Source organism: Syngnathus scovelli, chromosome 15, assembly GCF_024217435.2.
Source record: "Syngnathus scovelli strain Florida chromosome 15, RoL_Ssco_1.2, whole genome shotgun sequence".
Taxonomy (NCBI): domain Eukaryota; kingdom Metazoa; phylum Chordata; class Actinopteri; order Syngnathiformes; family Syngnathidae; genus Syngnathus; species Syngnathus scovelli.
In genome coordinates, this window is record NC_090861.1 from 9,131,214 (window position 1) to 9,156,475 (window position 25,262).

General features: G+C 48.3%; 1 protein-coding gene and 2 long non-coding RNA genes across 11 annotated transcripts in view; 1 reads left to right on the forward strand and 2 right to left on the reverse strand.

The window, feature by feature from the left end:
• The window catches only part of LOC137840947 (uncharacterized), a 200,073-nt gene that overhangs the window by 40,485 nt on the left and 134,326 nt on the right, over positions 1-25,262 (reverse strand). The gene's annotated exons all lie outside the window — the stretch shown is intronic.
• LOC125982549 (uncharacterized) lies at positions 713-3,355 on the reverse strand. Its single transcript, XR_007486429.2, has 2 exons — positions 3,113-3,355; positions 713-1,895 (listed from the first exon to the last, which is right to left on the reverse strand). It is a non-coding gene; the product is annotated as an uncharacterized lncRNA (long non-coding RNA).
• On the forward strand, positions 7,350-18,385 carry smg6 (SMG6 nonsense mediated mRNA decay factor). 9 transcript variants are annotated; one of them, XM_049743123.1, is made up of 19 exons: positions 7,350-7,507; positions 8,719-9,996; positions 11,185-11,779; positions 11,955-12,141; positions 12,219-12,329; positions 12,426-12,532; positions 12,798-12,876; positions 12,960-13,247; positions 13,615-13,676; positions 13,768-13,913; positions 13,984-14,115; positions 14,552-14,720; positions 14,802-15,021; positions 15,094-15,288; positions 15,482-15,664; positions 16,593-16,737; positions 16,978-17,207; positions 17,358-17,439; positions 17,557-18,385. In XM_049743123.1, the coding sequence occupies exons 1-19, from the start codon at positions 7,420-7,422 to the stop codon at positions 17,688-17,690; spliced, it is 4,431 nt and encodes a 1,476-aa protein (XP_049599080.1). In that variant the 5' UTR covers positions 7,350-7,419; the 3' UTR covers positions 17,691-18,385. The 9 variants fall into 9 exon arrangements, with proteins under 9 accessions (XP_049599080.1, XP_049599079.1, XP_049599081.1 ...); XM_049743122.2 differs by having other exon boundaries at positions 7,385-7,567; XM_049743120.1 differs by having other exon boundaries at positions 7,422-7,567; positions 7,807-9,996.

The window sequence follows — 25,262 nt, forward strand, 5'->3', positions numbered from 1 at the left end:
TCTGTCCCGGAACAGTAAGCCTTTCCTATGCTGTTAGTCATCACATGAGTTTATAAGGCGGAGCTTATGTTGCGCCTCGTCCCTCAGAGCTCACCACTGCCCTGCCTGATTGCTGCCTTAAGTCTGACCTGGGTTGGTTTTCTGGCTGTATACCTCCCCAAAAAGCAGAAGGAGCACAGCATGGCACCTTTGAGTGGACAAGTGGCTGCACTACAGCACGAAACGGCCTCATGTCTCCAATGAAGCTTTTCAGACACGGCTTGTGTCTGAAAAAGCAAACGCGTTCAACAGCTACCTGTTGCATACTATTCACATTTGCTTAAAAAATGCTGAGGAACCCCATAGGGTGGCAGCCTCCTTTTTGTGTGCCTGTGACAGCCCCACCAAAGGGGGCGCACAAGAGCACGTGGTGTGACATTCGTCGTTGTCTTCTTCCTTTCTTGTTCTACGCATACACCTTGTCAAGCTGACAAACGAAGGAGGACAGTAAGATACACGCTCCGGTACAGCTTGATAGCTTTTTGCATGAAAACGATTTGGCGTTTGTCTAGCAAAGGTTTAATCGAGGTAAGAATACACATTGCTTGCTTTCATACCAGGATAAAATGCACATCAAACACATGACGCGCATTCGAACTTGTCCTGCTTATTTTTCTTCAAATTCAGGTTTTCACCTCATTTTGGTATTTCCATCAACACAAAACTTTAGAAAGACTTTTTTGTATGTTTATTTTTGCAGGAAAATATTAACATATTCCCTAGGATGTAGGAAGTAAATATGTTCAAATAAAAATGAAATAAATCATAAATATAACAGTTTGTAAATGCTGCTGTGCATTGTTCGGTGCGTGAAAGCAGAAGAAAAAGGAATTAACGTAAAAAAACGTATCCCGCTGTCCACGAGGTAGCGCGAACCCACTTTTCAGGGTTGAAAAGACTTGAGATGCATTTTGCCTGGTTCGGCCGCTGATGCAGTTGCAGCCAGCAAGGGGATGGGAGTGCAGCAGAGGCCAAAGGTTGCGTCTCCCCGACGATACCTGCCCCTAGCGACCATGGCTGTAGACTGTTACCATGCTTACCGTTCACTAGAGTAACAATCTGAAGCCACGGTCGCCACGGAGACAGTAGCAGAGGTGGCGCTGAACTGAGCTGGTCTGCATGGCAACTGTAGGCTGGCCGGCCTGCCGGCTCCGGGACTACTTGTTACAAAGATGAGTTTACAATTTCAAATATCCACATCTTAACACCATATGTTGCCCACAAATCCCATCAAATATGTTCCACCTCGCCATGCTAGGCTAACAGAAGGATGTAAGCCGCTCCCAAAATGCGAAATGTTGTGGATGACGTGACGGAGTGCCAAATATGTCATGGCTGTTGTAACCTCGCAGGGGAAACCCCATTGCTTGACCGCAGTGTCAACAGAGGGTGGCAATATATTGAAAGGACAATGAGGAGTTGGAAGCCAGTCAAGTGGAGTTTTGCAAATGGATGGCGGCCCGTTCGATGCATTTGCTGGGCATCAGTAGCCATGACTGTAGACTGTTACTGTAGCGGGAGTTTGCATACACGCAGTAAGCAGTCTAAAGCCAAGGTGCTGATGCTCCGGCCATCTTAGCCAAACTCCAAAGAGGAAAACTCAAGCACATGACGCCATCAAGGACAAAAGCCATTTCTGCCTACAACTGGAGACTGGAAAACAAAACAAATCAAGACAACCTTCTCATTAAGCACATTATTTCTCCCCCGAGATGTTGAATTGAAAGCGACCCGAAATGAAGATGCCTGAAGAGGTTCAGAGTCAGTTTGGATGGTGTTTTCACTTGATGGATGTGGAGGAATCTGCAGGCACAAGAGCATCAACGGAGAGATGATGCAACGTGTCACGATGGTACCTATTCCACAAAAAAAAAAAAAAAAAAAAAAACTCTTTAAATTGAGAACATTTGCTCTTAGATTTGCTCTGAATGAGAAAAAGTCATGTAATCGACATCACTGTTGTTGGCTCGCTAAAGTGGTCTTTTTTTGGACAACGCTAATGCAAGTTTAGCATTACTTGATTTCTTTCAGAGGAAAAGAAAAAAATCTTGAAAAAGATGTCAATTTTTTCAATTACAATCCATTCCCAATTTTTTCAGATTTTACATATAAAATATTTAAAAGTACAAAGTTTTGAGCGGGCAATGACATTAAATCAAGATGAATCTCACCTTGGTATAATTTAGGTTTTAATTCATGTATAGAATTTATTTCCGAACGTATTCTCGAGGGAACTTGTTGCTAATGCTAATTGGCGTGCGTGAATCTCACTATGCGCGCTGTCCGTGGTTCTGAGCCGTGTGCATGTGTGTGCGCGTGTGTGTGCGTGCGCGCGCGCGTGTGTGTGTGTGTGAGAGAGAGAGAGAGAGAGAGAGAGAGAGAGAGAGAGCGCGAGAGAAAGAGGCCGTCACGCGGGCCGTCAACCAATGGGCTTTGACCTCGCTCAGGCTCCTGACGTATCAGAGCGCGCCCGGCCGCTCGGTTTCCATGGCAGCAGCAACCGTTCGCGTTCCCGCGCAAACGAGTTGTGAATGCGTGTCCATTCATTCCCCCCCAACTTCTTGCACAAGCGAGCGTCCCCCCCCCCCCCCTTACCCGCTGCGCATTCCGCCCACGCGCACCAGAGGATCACACTGCGGTGTACGCGTGCACGACGCCCACTTTTCCTTCGCCATGCTGTCGTTGTGCGCGCGCGCGCATGCGTGTGAGTAGGCTGTCATCTGCAACGTGCCCAAGAACGAAGCGCTGTCGACGTCACTGAACGACAACGTCACAGGGAGGAAACAACGGCTGGAAGTCCATATAAGGAAGAGGGGGCTCCCGGCCGCAAGGAAGCCATGAAAGTGACGTTCCAAATGACCGAAGTGGAAAAACACGCGCTGGGTGAAAAGAGCGCGCGCGCACACGCACGTGCATCCGTCTTGGAGTCAATGCAATGTTATCAGCGGCATAATTCGAGTTGCTCGAGTGAGTCACGCTGCAGGAACTCTCACCGTCTTCATCATCATCATGATCATCATCATCAACAGTCACTCTGCAAACCGCTCTGCACAAACCCAAGTTTTCCTCTCACCTGCCTCCGTGTGCCGCGCGTTTGACAGTCAACGACGGCCTCCTGCGTGCATGCCAAGTGTCCAAGCGTGCACGTTTCTCTTCTTCTTCTTCTTTGGGTCCCCCCCCCCCCCCTTTTTTTTTTCTCGCGATCTGGTCGGTGTCCGTGGCCGGCGCTCGCTTCCCTCACAGAGCGGCTCTCCCATCCTCCGTGGGCCTTTTATAGAGATGCCCCAGTAACTCGTAAATGGGAGGGGGCCCGGTGTGTGTGTGTGGGGGTGTGTGTGCGTGTGTATGGGGGGGGGGGCGCATTCATTCAAAGATTCACTTACACACACACATACGTGTGTGGGCACGTCACTGAGGCGCGTGTGTTGCTATTTATAAGGGGTGAGGGGAGAGCAAACGGGAGCTTGGCTTCTTGCATGGAAAGCTCGTGCGCATCATCATATTCTTCTTCGACATCATTGTCGTTGCCGTGCTGTACCAAATAATTAAATTTCATTTAATTGGTCAAAAATTGAATTAATGTACTTTTGTTTATCTATTTCTGCCAGTGAGCTATCGTGACGGGCAGAGCGATTTAAGGAGGAGTCCTGTAGAGGGCAGAAGCCGCGAAATTTTGTTTGAATGAACCGGAACAAAGAGAATTACACCTTGCGTCTGCCTCATAGCTTTGCTTACCTTAGCTTAGCTTAGCTTAGCTTAGTTTAGCTTAGCTTAGCTTATTTTAGCTTGATGCTAACAAGCGATGCAGACAAAATGCCGCCACTGCCGACTTTGTTTGTCTTCTATCGCCTCTTGGCGGCCAAGGCGCCCAAAGCAGAAGGAGCGTTGAATTGAAGCCAGAGCTCCCGAGAGCTCTATTTATTTATTTATTTTCCTTTGTTTTCCTTTTTATTTATTTATTTATTTATTTATATATATATATATATATATATATATATATATATATATATATATATATATATATATATATATATATATATACACACTACCGTTCAAAAGTTTGGGGTCACCCAAACAATTTTGTGTTTTCCATGAAAAGTCACACTTATTCACCACCAAACGTTGTGAAATGAATAGAAAATAGAGTCAAGACATTGACAAGGTTAGAAATAATGATTTGTATTTGAAATAAGATTTTTTTTACATCAAATTTTGCTTTTGTCAAAGAATCCTCCATTTGCAGCAATTACGGCATTGCAGACCTTTTGTCACGCCCGTGCCACAGCACGCTCGGCCTGCACTTCGCTCGGCCACACCCCTTTCGTTACCGTAATGTCTGTCACCTGCTTCCTCTTGTTACCCTGTGTATTTAAGCCCTGCCCGTGTGTTTCTCCCTGTCGGTGTCTACTGTTGTGTCCATTCCTGTTCGTGCCCAGTGTTCCTGTTCTTGTCATCTGGTTTTCCCTCGGTCTGTCTGAAGGCTCACGGTCAGAATTTTAACCTTGTCCAAGGGGACTTCATGTCGGTCAGTCTGTCTGTTTTGCTGGCCGTGAGTCTTCCTCCCATCTGTGTCGTCGGTTCCCCACCTGCCTCCCTTCCAACTCCTTTTCCCTGCAATAAATCCTGGTTCAAGCTGCATTTGGTCGCCCTGGCTCAACTCATTCCTGACACCTTTGGCATTCTAGCTGTTAATTTGTTGAGGTAATCTGGAGAAATTGCACCCCACGCTTCCAGAAGCAGCTATAACAACTGGAATGCCATATATACATATATGTATGGGGTTTTTTGGGGGGGGGGTTCAGTGGGCCAAATGTGCCCTCCACCTGTCCCTCTTCAGAGCGGAACGACCCGGACCCCAGCACCCCCGACCCTGTCGACAGCCGGTCTCGCGCTGGTGTTCACGCGGTTCCTGGTTTTGTCCACTTTTTCGGGGTTCATAAAGTTCTTTGCAAAAATTTAAAACAATTTTTCATGTCCTTTTTTTATTCTTGTTGTTTATCAGCAGCCGCCCACCCCCCTGTTCCCCCTGTTCTGACTCATACTGAAAACCCAGTGAGACGCACGCACGCGCACGCACGTTTGTGTTTTCTCTCCCTTTGATTGCCAAGTGAGCAAGCGTGCTGGCCGATAAGAGAACGAAACAGAAAGCAAGAGAAGGCAGACAAGATAAGAGAGAAGAGATTGATGCAAGAATGCGACAGTGGGTTGAGCTGGACGAAGAACAAATGGAGGAGGAGGGAAAAGGTAGAAAAAGGATGGAGGAGTGGTGGAAAACGGAGTGACAGAAAGATTGAGAAGGAAAAACGTGAAGGGGGAAATGGAGGAATGGAAGACAGAAAAAGAGGGTTGAGGCTGGAGAGAGGGTTAAAGGAACGGAAACGTGGAAGTGGACGGGGCAGAAGATGAAAGGATGGATGGATGGATGGATGGATGGATGGATGGATGGATGGATGGATGGATGGATGGATGGATGGATGGATGGATGGATGGATGGATGGATGGATGGATGGATGGATGGATGGAGGGAGGGAAAATATCGAGATGAAAACCGAGGCAGTCATAAAAAAGTTATATCGGAGCATTAAGAGTGCCAGTGGGAAGGGGAGGTGGAGGGGTGAGGTAAGAAAGATGAGGAGGACAAAAGGAGGAGGATGTTGCTTGGTGAATCCCTGCCTGCCCCCGCTTCTTTCCTGCGCGAGAGTTGCTCCTGCCCACACGCACCGTGCGGGACGTATCAAACCCACGCGCTCACATAGAGAGGCATCCGCATCCGCCCACTCACCCACAAACTCTGAGAAAGGATTTTCAATTTGTAGTGCGCCACGCGTGAGAACTCCGTTTCCCATGCACGATGCCTCTTCAGGCGCACGTACGCTGGCATACACACGCTCGGGCTCTTATAGCAAAATCCTCCAACACATTCACACAGGTGTCGCGTCCCACTAACGCTAACAGGCTAGCAAATAGCATAACTGCTACAGTATGACCCCGACTTGCGCGTTTCTAAAGTGTCACCCTGTTTTTTGGCCTCTCCTATACTCCATGCGCAGAATAAAACAAAGAGAATCACGTCTTCTACATTTTAAATCTCCACCGAGCCTTTGAGTGTTTACGTGCTTAATGCACGCTGCAGCGCTCGAACCGGCTCAACTGTCTCGGCAACACACGCAAAGAAATGGTAGAGCGGTCACGGTCGTATTTCGTTTGTCCTCTGCGGGGATCGACGGATATTTGTGGCCAATTGATGCAGTGTGACAAAGATTGGATGTCATGACGTCTACTTGATGGTTCCCTCAAGCGCAAGCATCAACTTTGTTCTCAGCGTGCGGTCACCGTCCGTCTTCTCACTCGAGTGGCATCCTTCCTCGCTTCACTCATCGACGGGGGTGGCGAGGAGATTCGCCAGGGAAGGGGCGCCATTGGGTGAAAGCCCCCTTTGGCGGCCTGATGAGATTCACCACCCCCAAAAAAGTCGGCCCTCACTTTTCTCTCATTTGTATTCACACCAGCTCTTTTCCTCCTCCTGCTCACCCTCTCCCCGCCTACCGTGTGTGCGCGCGTGTGCGTGTCATCCTGCATTGCTTCACCTGCATTTTGTTGCAGCACACACACAGGGGGAGACACACATCCACTACATCCGGCAAGGCACCCCCTTCTCACTCACACGTGCACACACGCGCACACGCACGCCACTTCCGGTTCCCCATCACATTTGCGCGCACATACACGCTGCAGACACGTAAGATTTCAAAAAGGGGCGCAGATGCGAAATAAGATGGCGAGAGGATTGTATGACCTAAATGGAAACGAAGGACGTCATCGTCGTCTAAACCTACTCACCAAATCAATTCCTGACGACGACGCTTTGATATCACCATGGCAACAGCAAGTAACATCAAAGTCAAGCAGATTATATGTTTTCTTAAAAAGCACACAGCAGAAAAGGCCACATGCAGTCAGTCATCAGTATTCAACTCTTGAAATATTATTTTAGGCAACAACATATTACTATAACGCAATCTTTGGGGATAATCACTCTTGCTGCTGTCTCAACACAGACCGCAACAAGCAATGCTCTTCACTTCAAGCCGGAGGCGTCACTATCTCTTGTTCTTAACAAATATCAATAAAACCGTCGATGGCTGTCGGAAATACAAGTACATAATCAACAATTATTACAACTTCCTTTCATATTATGTTTTCAAATGACTTGTCGAAAAGGGAAACGGGTTGAAGAAATTTTGCATTTCAATCGGTAACCGCGAAAAAGCATCAGCAAGTACGCGAGAGAAGATTACGTCACGTGCAGCCAAATTTGTCCTGGGGTGGCCGCCGTAGCCGCGCGATGTTTTTGTTTTGTTGGTCTGGAGGCCAACAAAGATGGCGGACAAGTTGGACCGAGTGCGAATTTCGGCGGCCGAACTTCGAATCCAAGGCGCCGCGGCGTCCAGTGGTACACTTCAGCAAGGTGCGGGCGAGGAAACAACACAACAACGCGGCGGGAAGCTTGAAAGCTTCCAACTTGCTCGTATGTCAACGGCACGTCGAGCTCTCGGACTTGTTTAACGTGCGCGCGCGCTTGGCTCATGTTTGTGCTAATGTGGCTAAATCTTCCCACCCGTGCAATCTTCTATCATCGCGCTTTGCTTTCCGTCGCCGACTCGTTGCTGCAATTGATAGCAGCACACACATAAGAGCGTGTGTGTGTGTGTGTGTGTGTGTGTGTGTGTGCGTGCGTGCGCGCGCCGGTTTTCAATTGTTTCCAAGTGCGCTCAAAGGACAAGCGTTGCCATTGACGTCACGAGGGCAACAAAATAGAAAAACTTGTGCCAAGTCTGAGCTGGAGTGAAGCGCTTCGTGTTATAACGGTGAACCAGCTCAGTGGCCTAATGGTAGAGTGTCCGCCCTGAGACTGGAAGGTTGTGGGTTCAAACCCCGGCCGGGTCATACCAAAGACCATTGCCTCCCTACTTGGCAATCAGCATTAAGGGTTGGAATTGGGGGGTTAGATCACCAAATGATTCCCGAGCGCGGCACCGCTGCTGCTCACTGCTCCCCTCTCCCCCAGGGGATGGATCAAAATCACGGGGGATGGGTTAAATGCAGAGGACAAATTTCACCACACCCAGATGTGTGTGTGACGATCATTGGGACTTTAACTTTTTAACTTAACACTTTGAGATTTGGTTAAATTCCTTGCTTTAAGGCCCATCACAGCAAATCATACTATGTGCTAAAGTTAGAAAATGAACCCTGCGAATTTACAAGTAGTTTACAAATTGTACAAGCAGTTAGCAAGTAGTTCCCTAAAAAAATTCCTAATTGCTTAAAAAATCCACAATATGGGATCACAGCATGAAATTTGTCCAAATAAAGCTCCTCAACTCATGTCAATAATGTTTCTTGGCAGAAAAATGTAACATGGTGGCCTAGCATTTAATTCTGCTTGTCACATCGCTGGAATAGATTGCTACCTCTCTTTGTTGTAAATCATTTTCAGACCAATGAAGTTTATCTGGACCTTTGCACCTGACTCTAATTGGCAAAAGTTTGTGTGTGTATGTGTGTGCGTGTGTGTGTGTGTGCGCGTGCGTTTGTGTGTGTGTGAGTGTGTGTGTGCGTGTGTGTGTACATGTGTGTGCGGGCATGCATGCGTGCGCATGCGTTACTGGAGAGCAGAGGACGATCACGCAGCCAAGAAGCAACGGCGCCGTCCTGACTTGCAGCGCTACCAGCGAGGGCCGGGACAGGGATGTCAACGCCGCGACAGCGAGGAGACCGAAAACACTGCAAGCGACCGCCGTGGATCCCTGCCGCCTGACTTGCGAGAATCCAAACCTAGAAACATCAAAAAGAACCTGCCCAAGCACGCTGACCACAGGATGCGAGGCGATGGCAGTAACGTTGCCACTGTCGAAAGCCAGGCCGCTCGTGACAAAGACGTGCCCGAAAGCCACCAAGAAAATTCGGAGCCCGCCGGAGCCGCCAAGTCAAAGAAAGCCCGCAAACCCGACCGGGAATTTTACCAGCCCGGAAGCCGCCGGACCGTGGCGGGGAAAGACTGTGACAGGGTGCGAGAGCTGGATAAGCCTCCGCCGAGAAACCACATAGCCAAACAAAGAGAGGCAAAGGGCAAGAATCAAGGCGAAAAGAGCACTGAGGAAAATGCAAAATCCATAGAGACGAACGGGAATGAAGGAAGCCAGGCGGTGGTGGAGGAACTGGTTAGCAAAGTGGAAAAGCTCAACTTTGAGGGCAAAGCATCCCAGCAAGACGGTGACAGAGGCAAAAGCATCGATCAGAAAATGCGGGAGGATGCCGAGAAGAGGGGCAATCGTCACAGAAGAGGCGGCGAGAAGAGCTGGAATGTTGTCTCGGGTCACGCTGAGCGGGAGAAAGACAGAAGCCAGGGCCATGTGGCCAATCAACCAGCAGAAGCTCACCCAAACAAGGGACGAGAGAGCACCAGAAGAAGCCGCAACAGCAAGAACGGTGGCAGCAGAGAAGCTGACAGAGGTGCTCCGACGCAAAGGAACGGCGAACGCAAAGGCCGGCCAGGCGAGAGCAGCAAATGGGACGGCGCCGCATCCGCCTCTAAACGCTATTCTGAATTGGACATCCGCCGCCCGCGACGGCGCACCTATAGCAGCAGCTCGGCTAGCAGCGCCGCCGGCCCGGATGCCGTCAGCAGGCCCGACCGTCCCCGGAGAGAAACACGCGGCTTGCGCCGGCACGCCAGCTGGACCTCCTCGGCCGACTCCGCCGAATGGGGTGAGACCAGTGACGCGGCCAATTGCGGACGCTCGCACGCCACAGACGAAGCCGGGGACTCCCGTGGCAGCGCCAAGGGGGCCGAAGGCAGAGGGCGAGGAATCCCCAGGCTCTCCACAGAAAAGAAGCAGGCCGCCTCCGGGGACCGCCATAAGCACGGGCCGGCCCCTCGAGGCCGAGGCGGGGGTACGTACGTACGTACGCACGCACGTGTTTGTGTTGTGTGTGTGTGTTGGGAGGGGTCGTTAGCAATGATGAAGCTTTGATCTGATTTTCTGACATGTTCAAGACCAAGGCTGTCACCAAGTCAGAATTTATTTGCGAATTTTTCTGCTTTGCCAATTTCAAATAATTGCCTGTTTTGGAATCAAGGAATGATTGATTGGTTCATTCCCCAAAATTCATTGATCAATGAATATTTTGTTTAGCCTTCAATGGAAAAGTTGTTTTTATTTTATTTCAAAGTAATGCGTTTTAGAGCTGTAGTTAGAACGCGGTGATACAGTAATCCCTCGTTTATCGCGGATAATTGCTTCCAAGACCACCCGCGATATGTGAAAATCCGTGAAGTAGTTTCACCCTCTCATTTTTAATATACATACATTTTTTGTGTATCAATAAGTGTATATCAAACCATGTAAGTGCATATGTTATCATTAGAACATTAAATAATAGTTTCAAACACTTAAATACTATATTAATACATAGTATAAATGACGCACAGAAAATAATGTATAAATAATATAAATATGATATGCGCGTGCGTGTGTGTGTAACATATGTAGCTGTAGCTAAAGTATACACTGTAAATATGTTTTTAGAACACTATTATAAGTTTTTTACAACAAGGCACAAGTGTACATACTGTAAATATGTTTTTAGAACTCTTATTATTATAAAAATATTTTAATAACAAGGTACAATACTGTAAATATGTTTTTAGAACTCTTATTATAAAAATTTTTTAATAACAAGGTACAATACTGTAAATATGTTTTTAGAACTCTTGTTATAACAACTTTTTTGTATATGAAGGTACAAGTGTATGTACTGCAATTGTGTGGACAATCCCTGCCTTCTGATGGCGAGTGGGCAACGTTTGTGCCATAATTCCTCAATTTAGAAGTTTTATTTTGAAGTTGTGAAATTTTGATTATTATTATTTTTTTTAATCTGGAAAAAAATCTGCGATGTACTGAAGCCGCGATAAACGAACCGCAATATAGCGAGGGATTACTGTATTTCTCTCACTGTCAGAATCTGGTTGCAGAGCGTGCTTAGTTAACAAGAAAAGCAAACGAATTTGTGAATTGGCATGCGGCCGGTGTGTGCATCACGTGGAGAAGTGTGCTAACCCGAGCACCAATCCAACAGGTATCCTGGTGCTGCCGTCCCGCGGTGACATGGCCAAGCCTCTGGAATCCGGCCGGCGGATGCTGTTTGGCAGCGCTCGAGGAGCCGCACCCAGGGCTCGAGGAGGTCGCGGCGGAGGCGCCAGGCGCCTCTGGGACCCCAACAATCCAGAGCAGAAACCAGCACTGGCTCCTGCTGGTCGCCAGTCACTCCCGCAGGCCGTCTGCCCGCAGGCCGTCTACCCGCAGGCGGCGTACGTGCAGCTGCACTTTCTGGACACGGATGACGAAGTGGCGGGGAGCCCTCCGGTGGCGCCCGCCGCAGCCTACTACAAGTTCCAGAAGTCGGACAACCCCTACTGCTGCCAGCCGGCCGCCGCCAACCAACGCTGCCCCTTCCCCTACCAGGTGGCCAACGGAGCGTATGCGCCGGCTCACTTGTACCGAGGTTACGCCCAGGCTGACGACACCTTGACGGTGGAGGAGGCGGAGCGGCGGGCCAGAGGCGAGCTGGGCCGCATGCTCCGGGCGGTAGACGCCCAGGAAGTTCAGCTCAGCAACCTGCTGTCCCGAGACAGACTCAGCCCCGACAGCCTGGAGCGCATGGCCCAGCTCAGGTTGGTGCCATCAACAAAAAACATTCCAATTCGGCACGATCGAGTACCCAGGCTTAACGTTGATTTCAGCAAGTCGCAAGTGCTCACTGGTCCAATCCAATCCAATCAATGGCAAATCATGCGGCGTGTTGAAAAGCTTGCAAATGGTCCATTTTGATGTGCTACCGGCGGTCAGGGCGGAGCTGCTGGCCGTGTACGAGCGCGTCGTCCTGAGCGACATTGAGTTGGCCGATTCGCAGAGCGTTGACCAGGCGCTGTGGAAGAACGTCTTCTACCAGGTCATCGAGCGCTTTCGCCAGCTGCTAAAGGACGCCGCTGAGCCGCTGGCCATCCGTGAGGCGCTGCTCGCCCTGCTCAACGAGGTCAAGCGCAGCACGACGGCCCTCGCCGCAAGAGCATGGCCTCTTGATTCTGACCTGCCCGTGTGTCTTGTTTGCAGGGGGCGCACTTTTTTGAGACTCTGCTCCAGAAGCTGCAGACGGTCTACCAGTTCAAACTGGAGGACTACATGGACGGCATGGCCGTCAGGACTCGGCCGCTGCGCAAAACGGTAGGCACATGCTTGGAAACGGTGCGCCTCGTCGAATATTCGAACGCCTGTCATGCCGTTCAAAGTTGACAAAAACTGACTTTTGTGCCCCCGCAGGTGAAGTACGCCTTGATCAGCGCTCAGCGCTGTTTCATCTGTCAAGGAGACATCGCTCGCTACCGGGAACAAGCCAGCGACTCGGCCAACTATGGAAAAGCTCGCAGGTACTGAGAGGTTTGTGCAAACGGGCCCTTGTTGTCACGCTTGAATTATTTCACATGGACACGTCTGATTGCAAGCCCCGTGATTTGTTTTGTTCTTAAACAACACAACCTCGCCACAGAGCCACCGAAGATGACTGTAGGCCATGTTTGGTCTTTGCACATACCGCATTTGGATTGATTAGTTTTTTTTTTTTCAGGTACCCAATTAAAGTGGCAAATGCTTTGTGCTTATGTGTTTGGCGTCTCTGAATGTAATTGTTACTAGCTGGTACCTGAAAGCGCAGCAGATCGCCCCCAAAAATGGCCGCCCGTACAACCAGCTGGCCCTGCTGGCCGTCTACACTGTGAGTAACCCAACGAGCGTGGACCTTTTGCGGCGCTTGGCCAGCTTGGCGGACTGATCCCTGTGCGTTTGCCCCGCCCACAGAAGCGCAAGCTGGACGCCGTCTATTACTACATGCGCAGCCTGGCGGCGTCCAATCCCATCCTGACGGCCAGGGAGAGCTTGATGAGCCTGTTCGAGGAGGCCAAGCGCAAGACGGAGCAGCTGGAGCGTCGCAGGAGGCAGAACCAACAGGACGGCGGCTCCTTGGGGCCCGTGGTCCAGGGCCGCGCCGGACTTGAGGATGGGGCACGCTCTGAGCTCTGGCTGCGCCCCGGCGGACACGGCGACTCGGAACAGGATGGAGAGCTCAGCGGCCTCAGCGCCAGCGACGTAAGCCGCCAAATCTCCCGCCGTGCCATGCAGTGGTTTTAGTCGTACAGTCGCAGACACACACGCCCCAGGCAACCCTAAACATCTGAGGCGCACGAGTACCCCGGAACTTAAGTCCAAACTTTTCACAACACCCTTGTTATGCCAATTTGGTTACGTGACTTTTGCTAAAATCTTGTAACACTCGTTTTGATGACATAGAAGACAAGACATGACGAGACATAGAAGTCATAGAAGTCAAAACATCGAAGACTAAGTTTCCTTGGCGCAATGAGTTCAAAGACACAATTTGATTCAAAAGTTCCCTCAGTAGCGTGACTTGAAATACCAGACTGGATGAATGACCGTTTGTCCTGCTTCTTATCAGCTCAACAGAAGATTTATCCTGAGTTTCCTGCACGCGCACGGAAAGCTCTTCACCAAAGTGGGGTGAGTCTGACTTTGATCAAGTTATGCGAGTCCAGTGGCATCACACTTGAGTCAAACAACTAACATCTCAAAGCGACCGTTCCTCTTGCAGGATGGAGTCATTCCCCAGGGTGTCGCGGAGGGTTGTGCAGGAGTTCCGTGCGCTGCTCCAACACCGCCCATCACTCCTGGGCAGCACGCAGCTGTTGCAGATCGTCACCATCAACATGTTCACCATACACAACGCCCTCATTCGAGGTAACGCCACACGCAACAACACACACAAACACACACTGTATGACCCACATGTATGTCATCTGTGTCTCAGGCGGTGGTGAAGAAGAAGGAGGAGGAGGAGAGTGTCGCTCGATGCTGCAGGAGCAGAGCACGGCGCTGGGCCTGGCCATGTTTGCACTGCTGGTGCAACGCTGCACACAGATGCTCACTGACACACTGGCAGGTACCTCCAGGACTTCACATTCCAGCAAAAATTGAAGATAGCAGCCAATTCAACTCATGCGAGCGGTCGTTTGGCCTATTGGGAACAAATGATTGACAAAGAGGCTTTTTGTTTTTTATTGCCACGCCCTCTTGAACTTTTCTCAAAGGGCACTCAAAACAAAGAACATGACACATGTATTTGAAACAAGAAAATGAGCTCAATGCTAACAATGGAGAATCCCATTGCCACGCTAGCGGTTAGCATCAATAGGTTTGACCAATATTTGAAGTTGGAACCATGCTTGTAGGCAGACAGTCGAACGTTGCTCACAGGCATGTATTCTTTATCCTTGTCACAAGGAGTGGCACAATGTCCATTAACATGTATAGTTCCGCTTTTCATTTCTCTCTGCACTGTGACCGATGTTGCGCTCTCGACTCTCTGTGTATCTCAGCCTCCACGTCTGACGTCGAGCGGGACGATAATGAGGACGAACCGGATGCCCCACTGAGGGTCTCGGATTTCCCGGCAGACTTGCGGGAGCTCCTGCCCAGCATCAAGGTTTGGTCCGACTGGATGCTCGGACACCCGGACCAGTGGAACCCGCCGCCTCGCGGCATAGAGTGAGTGCCGCTTCTCTTCCCGGCCGCCGCTTGCTCCTGGCCGTCCGTTTTCCTCTCATGTCCCCCTTCCCGGTCGGGCAGCGACAGCCCAGATGTGTGGCAGTGCCTGGCGTGCCTTTGCAACGTGCTGGCGCGCGTGGATCACGGCGAGGTGCCGCTCTACAAAGTGGACACGGACGAGGTGGAGGGCGACGAGGAGCTGATGCTGCTGCAGCTGAAAGAGGACAGGCTCCTCGCCGGTTTCATCCCACTGCTGGCCGCACCGCAGGAGCCCTGCTACGTGGACCGGCGCACCGACACGGTACGCCCCCTGCAAGCTCCGCCAAAGAACTGCCTTCGAATGCCCCTAGAGGCCTCTGGATGCCTTGTTTAGCCTTCATGCGTTCCTCGCCTTCAGGCCATAGCCGCCGACTGCAAGCGGGTGACAGTGCTCAAGTACTTCTTGGAGGCGCTGTGCGGACAGGAAGAACCTCTGCTGGCCTTCAAGGGCGGCAAATACGTCTCCGTGGCACTAGCCCCTCCTTCTCCGGACGCCCGTGCCGGGCGAGACTTGCGATCAGACAAAGAGGTGACGAGACTCCGGTGTGAAATTAATAAGCCAAGGCAAAAAAAACAAAAGCCGAGTACACACGGGTCTCTGACGCCTCAAATGTTTCTTCTATTTATTTTTATTAGATTTTTTTTTTGTTCCAAAAAGCAATTAGGAAGGAAACTGGTCGCCGTTTTTGTTGATTGATTTTTTTTTCTTTTGGTCGTCGCAGGTTGACGCTGTTATCGTGGAGTCTTCGCCGTCGGCGTCTGAAGGCGAAGCAGACTACAAGGACAATGCCGACCAGGAGGCGGTGGCCGGAGGCGGGGAGAGCGACATTAGGCAGCTGAAGGCGCGGCACCACGCCCTCACCAACAAACTGGTGCAGCAGCAGAAGCGCCGCGAGAAAATACAAGTAAACTCACACAACGCATTTTGAAATGGTTACAAACAGCACATTTAGAAGAGAAAGTAGAACAAAAAAGATCATCAATCAATTCTTCTTTCAAATAAAGGTGACGTCTTTTTTCAGGGCAAATTTAGCAAAAGTGGCTGGTAACAAATTATTCTAACTACTTTTAAAAGCAACGACAGTGAGACCTCTACTTACGAACGCCTATACTTACAAACTTTTCAAGATACGAACCATGTTTAGAAGCTTGGTTGCTTTTCTTTTCTTTTTTTTCTTAGTTCTCATTCGCGATCTGCGTGAGGTGCGTTCAATGACCACTCTCACAGTCGGAAAACTCGTTAATTTAACCAAAAAGTAATAAGTAAAGATGAGTATGTGAGCGTGCACATTGCAGGGATACAATACAATACATACATACATGTATACAATAATTTATTAGCCTAACTTGTCTTCTCGGGGTATATTTTAGCAAGTGTAGAAAATAAGATTTCCCCTTCCCTAAGCAAAGTTAGGAGGTCAAGAATAAAGTGACATTTAGTATTTGTTATAAATGTTTGAAAAAGCAAAAATAAAACTGTTTTTTTGTTTTTCTGTGTGTTTTACACAGAGTAATAGGGCCAAAAGTGTGACTTTTGGGATAGTCCGGCAAGTATTGTTTGCTTTTACATTGATTCCTATGGGAAACGTTGCTTCTACTTACAAACGTTTCTACTTACAAACCCAATGGCAGAACCAATTATGTTCGTAAGTGGAGATACCACTGTATTAGCAAATGTATTTTTCTAAATGCAAAGTTAGCCATTACTGTTCAAAAATCAAATCTTACAATCTGAACAAGTTGCACGGCTGATTTACCCGAAAGCCTCAAATGCCGTGGCTTGACTTGAACACGCAGTGTGTCGTCATCTGCCAATTTGATTTTGGTGGGCAGGCGGTACTGCAGACCAGCGGGCGGCTGCAGCTGGAGGTGCGGCCCCTCTTCCTGGTGCCCGACACTAACGGCTTCATTGACCACCTGGCGGCGCTCAAGAAGCTTCTCTGCTGCGGAAGCTACATTGTGGTGGTGCCACTCATTGGTAATTATTTTGTTTCAAGTCGACTTGTAATTCATCAGATAATGACGTAACATATTGATTGTTTTGATAACGAATTAGCGGTCAATTTGTCAGTCTCCCAATGCCCGTGAGACGAGCAGAAGTACCCAAACAATTGTTGTTGTCAAGGGGGAGTGATATGCGTTGGCAAAAGCTCCCATTTGGTTTTGTATCTGGCTTATGTTGCCTTTTCCAGCATTTTTCTGTTTTTTGCTGCGGCAGTGATCACGGAGCTGGACGGCCTGGCAAAAGGCCAGGAGGTTTTGGGAGGAGGAGGAGGGCACGTTGTGGTGGCAGCGCATGCGCACGGTGTGCAGGAGAAGGCTCGCCAAGCCGTGCTGTTCCTGGAGCAGGCCTTTGAGAGGCGCGAGCCGCGATTGCGGGCGCTCACCAGCAGGGGGACCCAGCTGGAGTCCATCGCCTTCCGCAGCGAAGACACCTCAGGACAGCAGGTCAGAACACCACCTCCGCTTGCAACGTTCGGAGGAGCGTCCCACTTTTGGACTGCGAAAATTAGTCAGGGGCAGAAGAAAGGCGCAAGAAGGCTTATTTGTGGCCTGAGTGATTAGAACCAACCAATTGCAATTGTTTGCTGTCGTCAGGGCAACAACGATGACATCATCCTGTCCTGCTGCCTCCACTACTGCCAGGACAAGGGCAAGGACTTTATGCCTGACCAGAGAAGTAAGGAAACCTTTTTCATTTGCGAGTAACTTTTGATTTCGGCTGCGGCCGAGTTACAAAGACGACAACCTCACAAGTCATGTTGACTAAAAAACATGTGTCTTCTTGGCCTTTTAGATGGGGTTACAGTGCGTCTTCATCGTGAGGTGGTTCTCCTCACTGATGACCGCAACCTGCGCGTCAAAGCCTTGACGCGCAACGTCCCCGTTCGAGACATCCCGGCCTTCCTCAACTGGGCCAAAGTGGGCTGAAGGCGCCAGTGGGATCACCTTTGGCGGGATGGTTGGGAAGGCTCGCCCATACCATCCTCCTCATCCTCCTCTTCCTCGGGATAACGTGTGTGCGAGTGTTTGCATGAGGGGATGATGGGAGGTGAGTGCGGCCATTTGACGGCCGAACAACATAACGGAGCAACTCGGGCGAACCGCGCCACAGTGGCCTCAAGGCAGAACTGCGCTCCATTCTGGCTTGCTAGCTAGCTAACTAGCGCATGTACACACGGGTGTTTCCTGCCCTGAAGGAAGTACTGACTTCACTCAAACGAAAGTGACGTTTGTGAATCTTTACCAAAATGCTAGTTTGGATTTCGGGCAAAGATTCTGCTTTGTGTGCATTTTTATGTTGGCTTGACGCAAACGCCCACCTGCTTGTATGTTTCAAGGGGAAACACTCAAGAATGCCCTCCCACATTTTGCAAAGGACTGTTTTCTTTTTTCGCTATTCTCAGGGTACAATTTCCAAACAACCAAATTGACTCGTGATGCGTTTTATTCCAGGCAAATATTTGGTTTACGTTTTCTAAAAAAAAGATGACGTTTGTGTTTCTAATTTGCTTCGTCATCTCGCCAGAACGTGTCGCTTCTTGATTTGACTCTGTTTTTTGTAAACATTTGTGAAACACAAAATGCATTCCTGTCGCGTCATTAAAAACTTCAGGATGATGTTATTCTGAGTCGACTGTATTCAAGCACTCTGTGTAAAAGAACAGACAAAATAATTCAAAAGAAAAAAAAACTGGGCAACCATGCTGGATAAAAATAAGCCCCTCCACCAGTTGGTCACAGAGGTATGACCCCTGGGCGTCGAGGATTGGATGCATCTCGTCCACAGCAGTGGCAGTGAGAGGGGTCTGATTGCAGAATGCAGAAGTGTATCACTCCTCCCACAGCCTGCTAAATCACACTCCGACGCTGCTCACACAACGCCCTTATTCCTTTTTAGCAAATCGTGGTCGTAATGGGAGCAAGTATTTTTGTGGAGTGTGGTCCGGTCTCGTTTATTGATTCTTTTGCAGCAAGCAAAATGATGGCTCGCGAGCAGACTAAGTGGTGTACTTTGTTTTAAATGTATTTTATTTAATGAATGTAAGGCTATAAGACACTTCTAAAACTGCCACCAATAATTGAGGGTCAATTAGCAATACGATTATGTTTAAGTCTGTATGGAGCCCTAACACAAAAATGTCCTCTGTCGCAAAAACTGCATTCTCTGAAAAGAATGCGCCAAGGGGTAAGTCGGTGACGTCGCACTATAGTAATTTTACATGGGACAATTATCTTAAACCTGTATGTGTGTACAATATGGTATAAGCATCCACCGTGACACAATTGAATATGAATAATAACAGCACTTGTTTTACTCGATGGTGAGATGAATTTTATATAAGCACAGGTTATTTATATTGGTAGGTTTTGGGTTAAATTGTTTATCTTTTCAGTAGAGTAAAGATTACTGGAATTTTGATAGAAGGACGTTTTACATATTTAAGACAAAAAGCAGAACAGTCACTCTGCAAAAGAGAATTAGTTTAAAAGCAACAACACACTATTATTTAGTAATCAATTGTAAAAAACAAAAGTGAAAAATAAAAGTCACAACTCCCCAAGGTTTATTCTTTGTTCAAAATAAATTTAATTTAAAATAATAGAGATAGTGTTGACTGTCAAAAAACCTATCACACTTGTTTAATTTTAGACATATTTGTTTTTACCATTCAAAAACAATAAAAGATTAAATGAATTAAAGATAAAATGTGATAAAAGAACAACCAAGGAAAGGAAAATCAAATCACAACTTATATTGCAAAATATTGGTCTATACAATGACAAAAATAGGCAACAGTTTTGTAGAGAATGCTATAAAATGCACAATAGTTGGTTAAAGCGGTTGGTTAAATACACTGCTCAAAAAAATTAAAGGAACACTTTGAAAACACATCAGATTTCAATGGTGAAATTTTTTTGGGGGGATATCTATACTGATATGGACAGTTTAATGTCTCAGGAACAAAAGGATGCCATATTCTTTGATGGAAATAAAGGTTTTCAGCCTACAGAGAGCTCAGTATATAGACACCCCAAAAATCAAAGTGAAAAAATGATGTTGTAGACTCGTCCATTTTGCCTAAATTCAATTTCTGTAACTCAAAATTCTTTTCAATATCTTGTGTGGCCCCCACGTGCTTGTATGCATGCTTAACAATGTCGTGGCATGCTCCTAATGAGACGACGGATGGTGTCTTGTGGGATGTCCTCCCAGATCTGTCTAAGGGCATCAGTGAGCTGTAAAGTCTGAGGAGCAACCTGGCGGCGTCTGATGGACCGAAACATTATGTCCCAGAGGTGTTCTATCGGGTTTAGATTAGGTGATCGTGAGGGCCATTCAATTGTGTCAATTCCTTCATCTTCCAGATACTGTCTGCATACTCTTGCCACATGAGGCCGGGCATTGTCGTGGATCAGGAGGAACCCAGGACCTACTGCACCAGCGTAGGGTCTGACTATGGGTGCAAGGATTTCATCCCGATACCGAATGGCAGTCAGACTGACGTTTTCTAGCCTGTAGAGGTTTGTTCGTCCCTCCATGGAAATGCCTCCCCAGACCATCACTGACCCACCACCGAACCGGTCATGCTGAATGATGTTGCAGGCAGCATAGCGCTCTCCTTGGCTTCTCCAGACCCTTTCACGTCTATCACAGGTGCTCAAGGTAAACCTGCTCTCATCTGTGAAAATCACAGGGCACCAGTGGCAGACTTGCCAATTCTGGTGTTCTATGGCAAATGCCAATCGAGCTCCACGGTGCTGAGCAGTGAGCACAGGGCACACTATAGGACGTCGTGGCCTGAGGCCACCCTCGTGAAGTCTTTTTAAAGTTAAAAGTCCCAATGATCATCGTCACAAACACTTCTGGGTGTGGTGAAATTTGTCCTCTGCATTTAACCCATCCCCATGTGATTTTGATCCATCCCCTGGGGGAGAGGGGAGCAGTGAGCAGCAGTGGTGCCGCGCTCGGGAATCATTTGGTGATCTAACCCCCCAATTCCAACCCTTAATGCTGATTGCCAAGTAGGGAGGCAATGGGTCCCATCTTTATAGTCTTTGGTATGACCCGGCCGGGGTTTGAACCCACAACCTTCCAGTCTCAGGGCGGACACTCTACTACTAGGCCACTGAGCTGTTTCTGACTGTTTGGGCAGAGACATTCACACCAGTAACCTGCTGGAGGTCATTCTGTAGGGCTTGGGCAGTGCTCAACCTGTTCCTCCTTGCACAAAGCACCAGATATCGGTCCTGCTGATGGGATGAGGACCGTCTACGGCCTTGTCCAGCTCTCCTAGAGTAACTGCCTGTCTCCTGGAATCTCCTCCATGCTCTGGAGATTGTACTGGGAGACACATCAAATCTTCTTGCAACAGCACGCATGGATGTGCCATCCTGGGGGAGTTGGACAATCTGCGCAACTTCAGGAGGGTTAAGAAATCGCCTCATGCTCCCAGTCGTGATAAGGACTCTAGCTAAAGCCAACACTTGTGGAAAAACAGTTAAAAAAGATCAAGAGGGAGGAACTTGAAATGGCCTCCACCTGCAAAACCAGTCCTGTTTTGGGGACCATCTCATTGTTGCCCCTCTAGTGCACCTGTTGTTAATTCCATCAACACCAAGGCAGCTGAAACTGATTAACAGCCCCCTCTGCCATGTACCTGACCAAAACCTTATCAGAAAAGTGTAATTGAATTCATGCCATACCCTGATAAAAAAAACCTGTTCCTTTAATTTTTTTGGGCAGTGTAGTTGGTTAAAGTTTTGCTGCATTTATCTGAAAAAACAGACCTTATTAACAGTAAACAGGGGCATGCAAAGACCGTTTCTGTAAATGGGGAATGGAGCCCGCTTTACTTACCAATTGAAAAAAAAAAAAAATCAGTGATTGGTCCCTGGAGTATTGGATGAAATTTGATTATCCGCAAAAATGAAAATTCAAACGTTTTTGTGTGCTCTCAGTTTCATTCACCCATCCACAAAAATGGGCACCGGCTGGTGCCCATCTTTGTGGGCTCACATCAATACAATACATGGATGCAATTTCACAGACCCTACGAAATTTGTAAAACTGTCATTGATGTACGTATATGGTACATATCCAAAGCATATAATGTATCCTATTCCCTTGAATTTAAGGAGGAACCACACCTTTCAGTGACTGAAGTCTACTGCACAGGGAGATTTCAGTCCCATCCGTCAGGCATGGACCAATCCTTACTTTTTCAAATGTGCAGTATCCATCCATCCGTCCATCCGTCCGTCCGTCCGTCCGTCCGTCCGTCCGTCCGTCCGTCCGTCCGTCCATCCATCCATCCATCCATCCATCCATCCATCCATCCATCTTCTGTACCACTTGTCCCCATGGGGGTTGTGGGCGTGCTGGAGCCTATCCTAGTAGTCATCGGGCAGTAGATGGGGGACACCCTGAACTGGTTGCCAGCCAATCGCAGGGCTCATAGAGACAAACAACCATCCGCACTCGCACTCATACCTACGGGCAATTTAGAGTGCTCAATCAGCCTACCATGCATGTTTTTGAGATGTGGTAGGAAACCAAAGTGCCCGGAGAAAACACATGCAGGCACGGGGAGAACATGCAAACTACACACAGGGTGGAATTGAACCCCTAACAGTGAGGCGGATGTGCTAACCAGTTCCCCACTGTGTCACCCTCAGTATCATAATCATATTGCATATACATCTGAGAGTCATGTGGCTATAATATTACAATACCAAAGAAATTATGTGAAAGGTGCAAAAATGCTAACAAAGAATTGCTAGAATAGGATAATGATGTCATGCTGATGATGAAGACCAGCCAATTTATAATTAATGTGAAGGGTCACAGCTACCAGAGAAGATTTGACAGAAAATCTTCATTCTTGTTGTCCTAGATCACAGGTGTTGGTGTCCGAAACATTCATCTCAGCCTCTTTTTACTCGCCTAGGTAACCTCACTGATTTTCAAGTCAATCATCTTCAAATTGGTCTCTTTGTTCATGGCTCATTGGGGAGAACCCTTCCCCTTGTTACCTGTCGTGTATATAAATCCTGCCTGCCCCTCACCCCTCGTCGGATCATTGTTGTTTTGTTGTCGTGTCGTCTTCATGTCCTTATGGTTCCTGTCGGTTTCAAGTATGTTTTGGTTGGGAAGTCATGTTGTTTCGTTAAGTCATGTCAGTTTACCGAGTCTGTCTTTTGAGTTCCTCCATTGAGTTCCTCCAATAAACCCTGGTCCAAGCTGCACTTGGTTGCCCTGCTCCATTTCCACTCCGATCCATGACACTTGTCTTCTCACCAATTTAAGAAGGCTCTGAAATCACTTCTCTTAGACACTAAATACTTTCCATATGGTATGCAAAAGGAACCTGAATCCATTCATTATTCTCTTTAGTTATAGTTTTGGTGTGTTTTTCCCCTATTGTTGTATGTTGTATGCCTTATCCCTGTTATTATTTTTTCTTTTTTATCATCTGTATGACATGTATTAGGATGCATATTTTTCTATCCATTGAAATTTTACCTTAAATGTATTCATATTTCTGGAGAATGCCACTTTGCAAGCCCCTGGAGGGTTTTTTAGACATTCGCCATCACATTTATTTAATCTATGTACATTTTAGATGATTTTGTATAAGAAAACAAATAAACGAACAAACAAACGGGTGTCAAACTCAAGGCCTGGGGTCCAGATATGGCCCGCCACATCATTTTATGTGGCCCCCAGAGACAAATTGTACATCAAATTCATGTCATTACTAAAATTGCAAATTGTCCTCACTTTTAAAAATCATCTTTTATAAAATATTTGAACAGTTTTTCCAAATCTGATATGAGAGTTATTTGTCAGTTTCTTTTGTAGCTTATACTGTATATAAATATGAGGCGTTAATACATTTATTTGCCTCTCCGTGCGTCGTCACCTTATCGTGGTGGAGGGGTTTGCATGTCCTAATGATTCTTGGAGCAAAGCTTTATGCCCCTGGCAGGGTCACCCATGGCAAAAGGGTCCTAGGTGAGGGGCCAGACAAAGCACAGCTCACAAAACCCTGATACAATTCTGCGTAGCGTCCTGTACTTTTGCGCTATCTTCTGACTGTCTGCTGTATGCACACTTGCTCCATTTTTGCTCCTTATTTATTGTGTTATTTGTTTATTTATTATTTATTCATCACTCTTATTTATTCATTGTTTGTGCCTTCTTGTTTTTATTTTTTTGTGTTGTTTACTTGTATGTATATTGTGTACTATGTCTTGTCACCGTGGGATAGTGGGAAGAGTAATTTCGATTTCTTTGTGTGTCTTGGCATGTGAAGAAATTGACAATAAAGCAGACTTTGACTTTGACTAACAATGGAACAATGGACCTTGGCGGTCCAATCCTCGGCTATAGAAGCTGGCTATTGGGACATGGATTGTCACCTCTCTGGAGGAAAGGAGCCCGAGGCAGAAAAGTTCCGACTAGACATAGTCGGACTTGCCTCCACACACAGTTTGGGTTCTGGTACAAGTCCTCCTGAGAGGGGCTGGACTCTCATCCACTCTGGAGTTGCCCACGGTGAGAGGTGTCGAGCAGGTGTGGGCATACTGCAGGTGTGGGCTGGGCGCCTGCACATTGGGGTTCACCCCGGTGAACGAGAGGGTAGCCTCCCTCCGCCTTCGGGTGGGGGGGATGGGTCCTGACTGTTGTTTGTGTCTATGCACCAAGCAGCAGCTCAGAGTACCCACCCTTCTTGGAGTCCCTGGAGGAAGTGCTGGAGAGCGCTCCTTCTGGGGACTCCATTGTTCTACTGGGTGACTTCAATGCTCACGTGGGCAATGACAGTGAGACCTGGAAGGGCGTGATTGGGAGGAACGGCCCCCCCGATCTGAACCCGAGCGGTGTTCTATTATTGGACTTCTGTGCTCGACACGGATTTTCTATAATGAACCCCATGTTCAAACATAAGGGTGTCCATGTGTGCACTTGGCACCAGGACACCCGAGGCCGCAGTTCGATGATCGACTTTGGAGTCGTGTCATCGGATTTGCGGCTGCATGTTTTGGACACTCGGGCGAAGAGAGGGGCGGAGTTGTCCACTGATCACCACCTGGTGGTGGGTTGGCTCCGATGGTGGGAGAAAATGCCGGTCCGACCTGGCAGACCCAAACGCTCTGTGAGGGTCTGCTGGGAACGTCTGGCAGAATCCCCTGTCAGGAAGAGCTTCAACTCCCACCTCCGGTAGAGCTTTTCCCACGTCCCGGGGGAGGCGGGGGACATTGAGTCTGAGTGGACCATGTTCCGCGCCTCCATTGTTGAGGCGGCCGACCGGAGCTGTGGCCGTAAGGTCGTTGGTGCCTGTCGTGGCGGCAATCCCCGAACCCGAGGGATGCCGTCAAGCTGAAGAAGGAGTCCTATCGGGCCGTTTTGGCCTGCGGGACTCCGGAGGCAGCTGACAGGTACCGGATGGCCAAGCGGAACGCGGCTTCGGCGGTTGCTGAGGCAAAAACCTGGGCGTG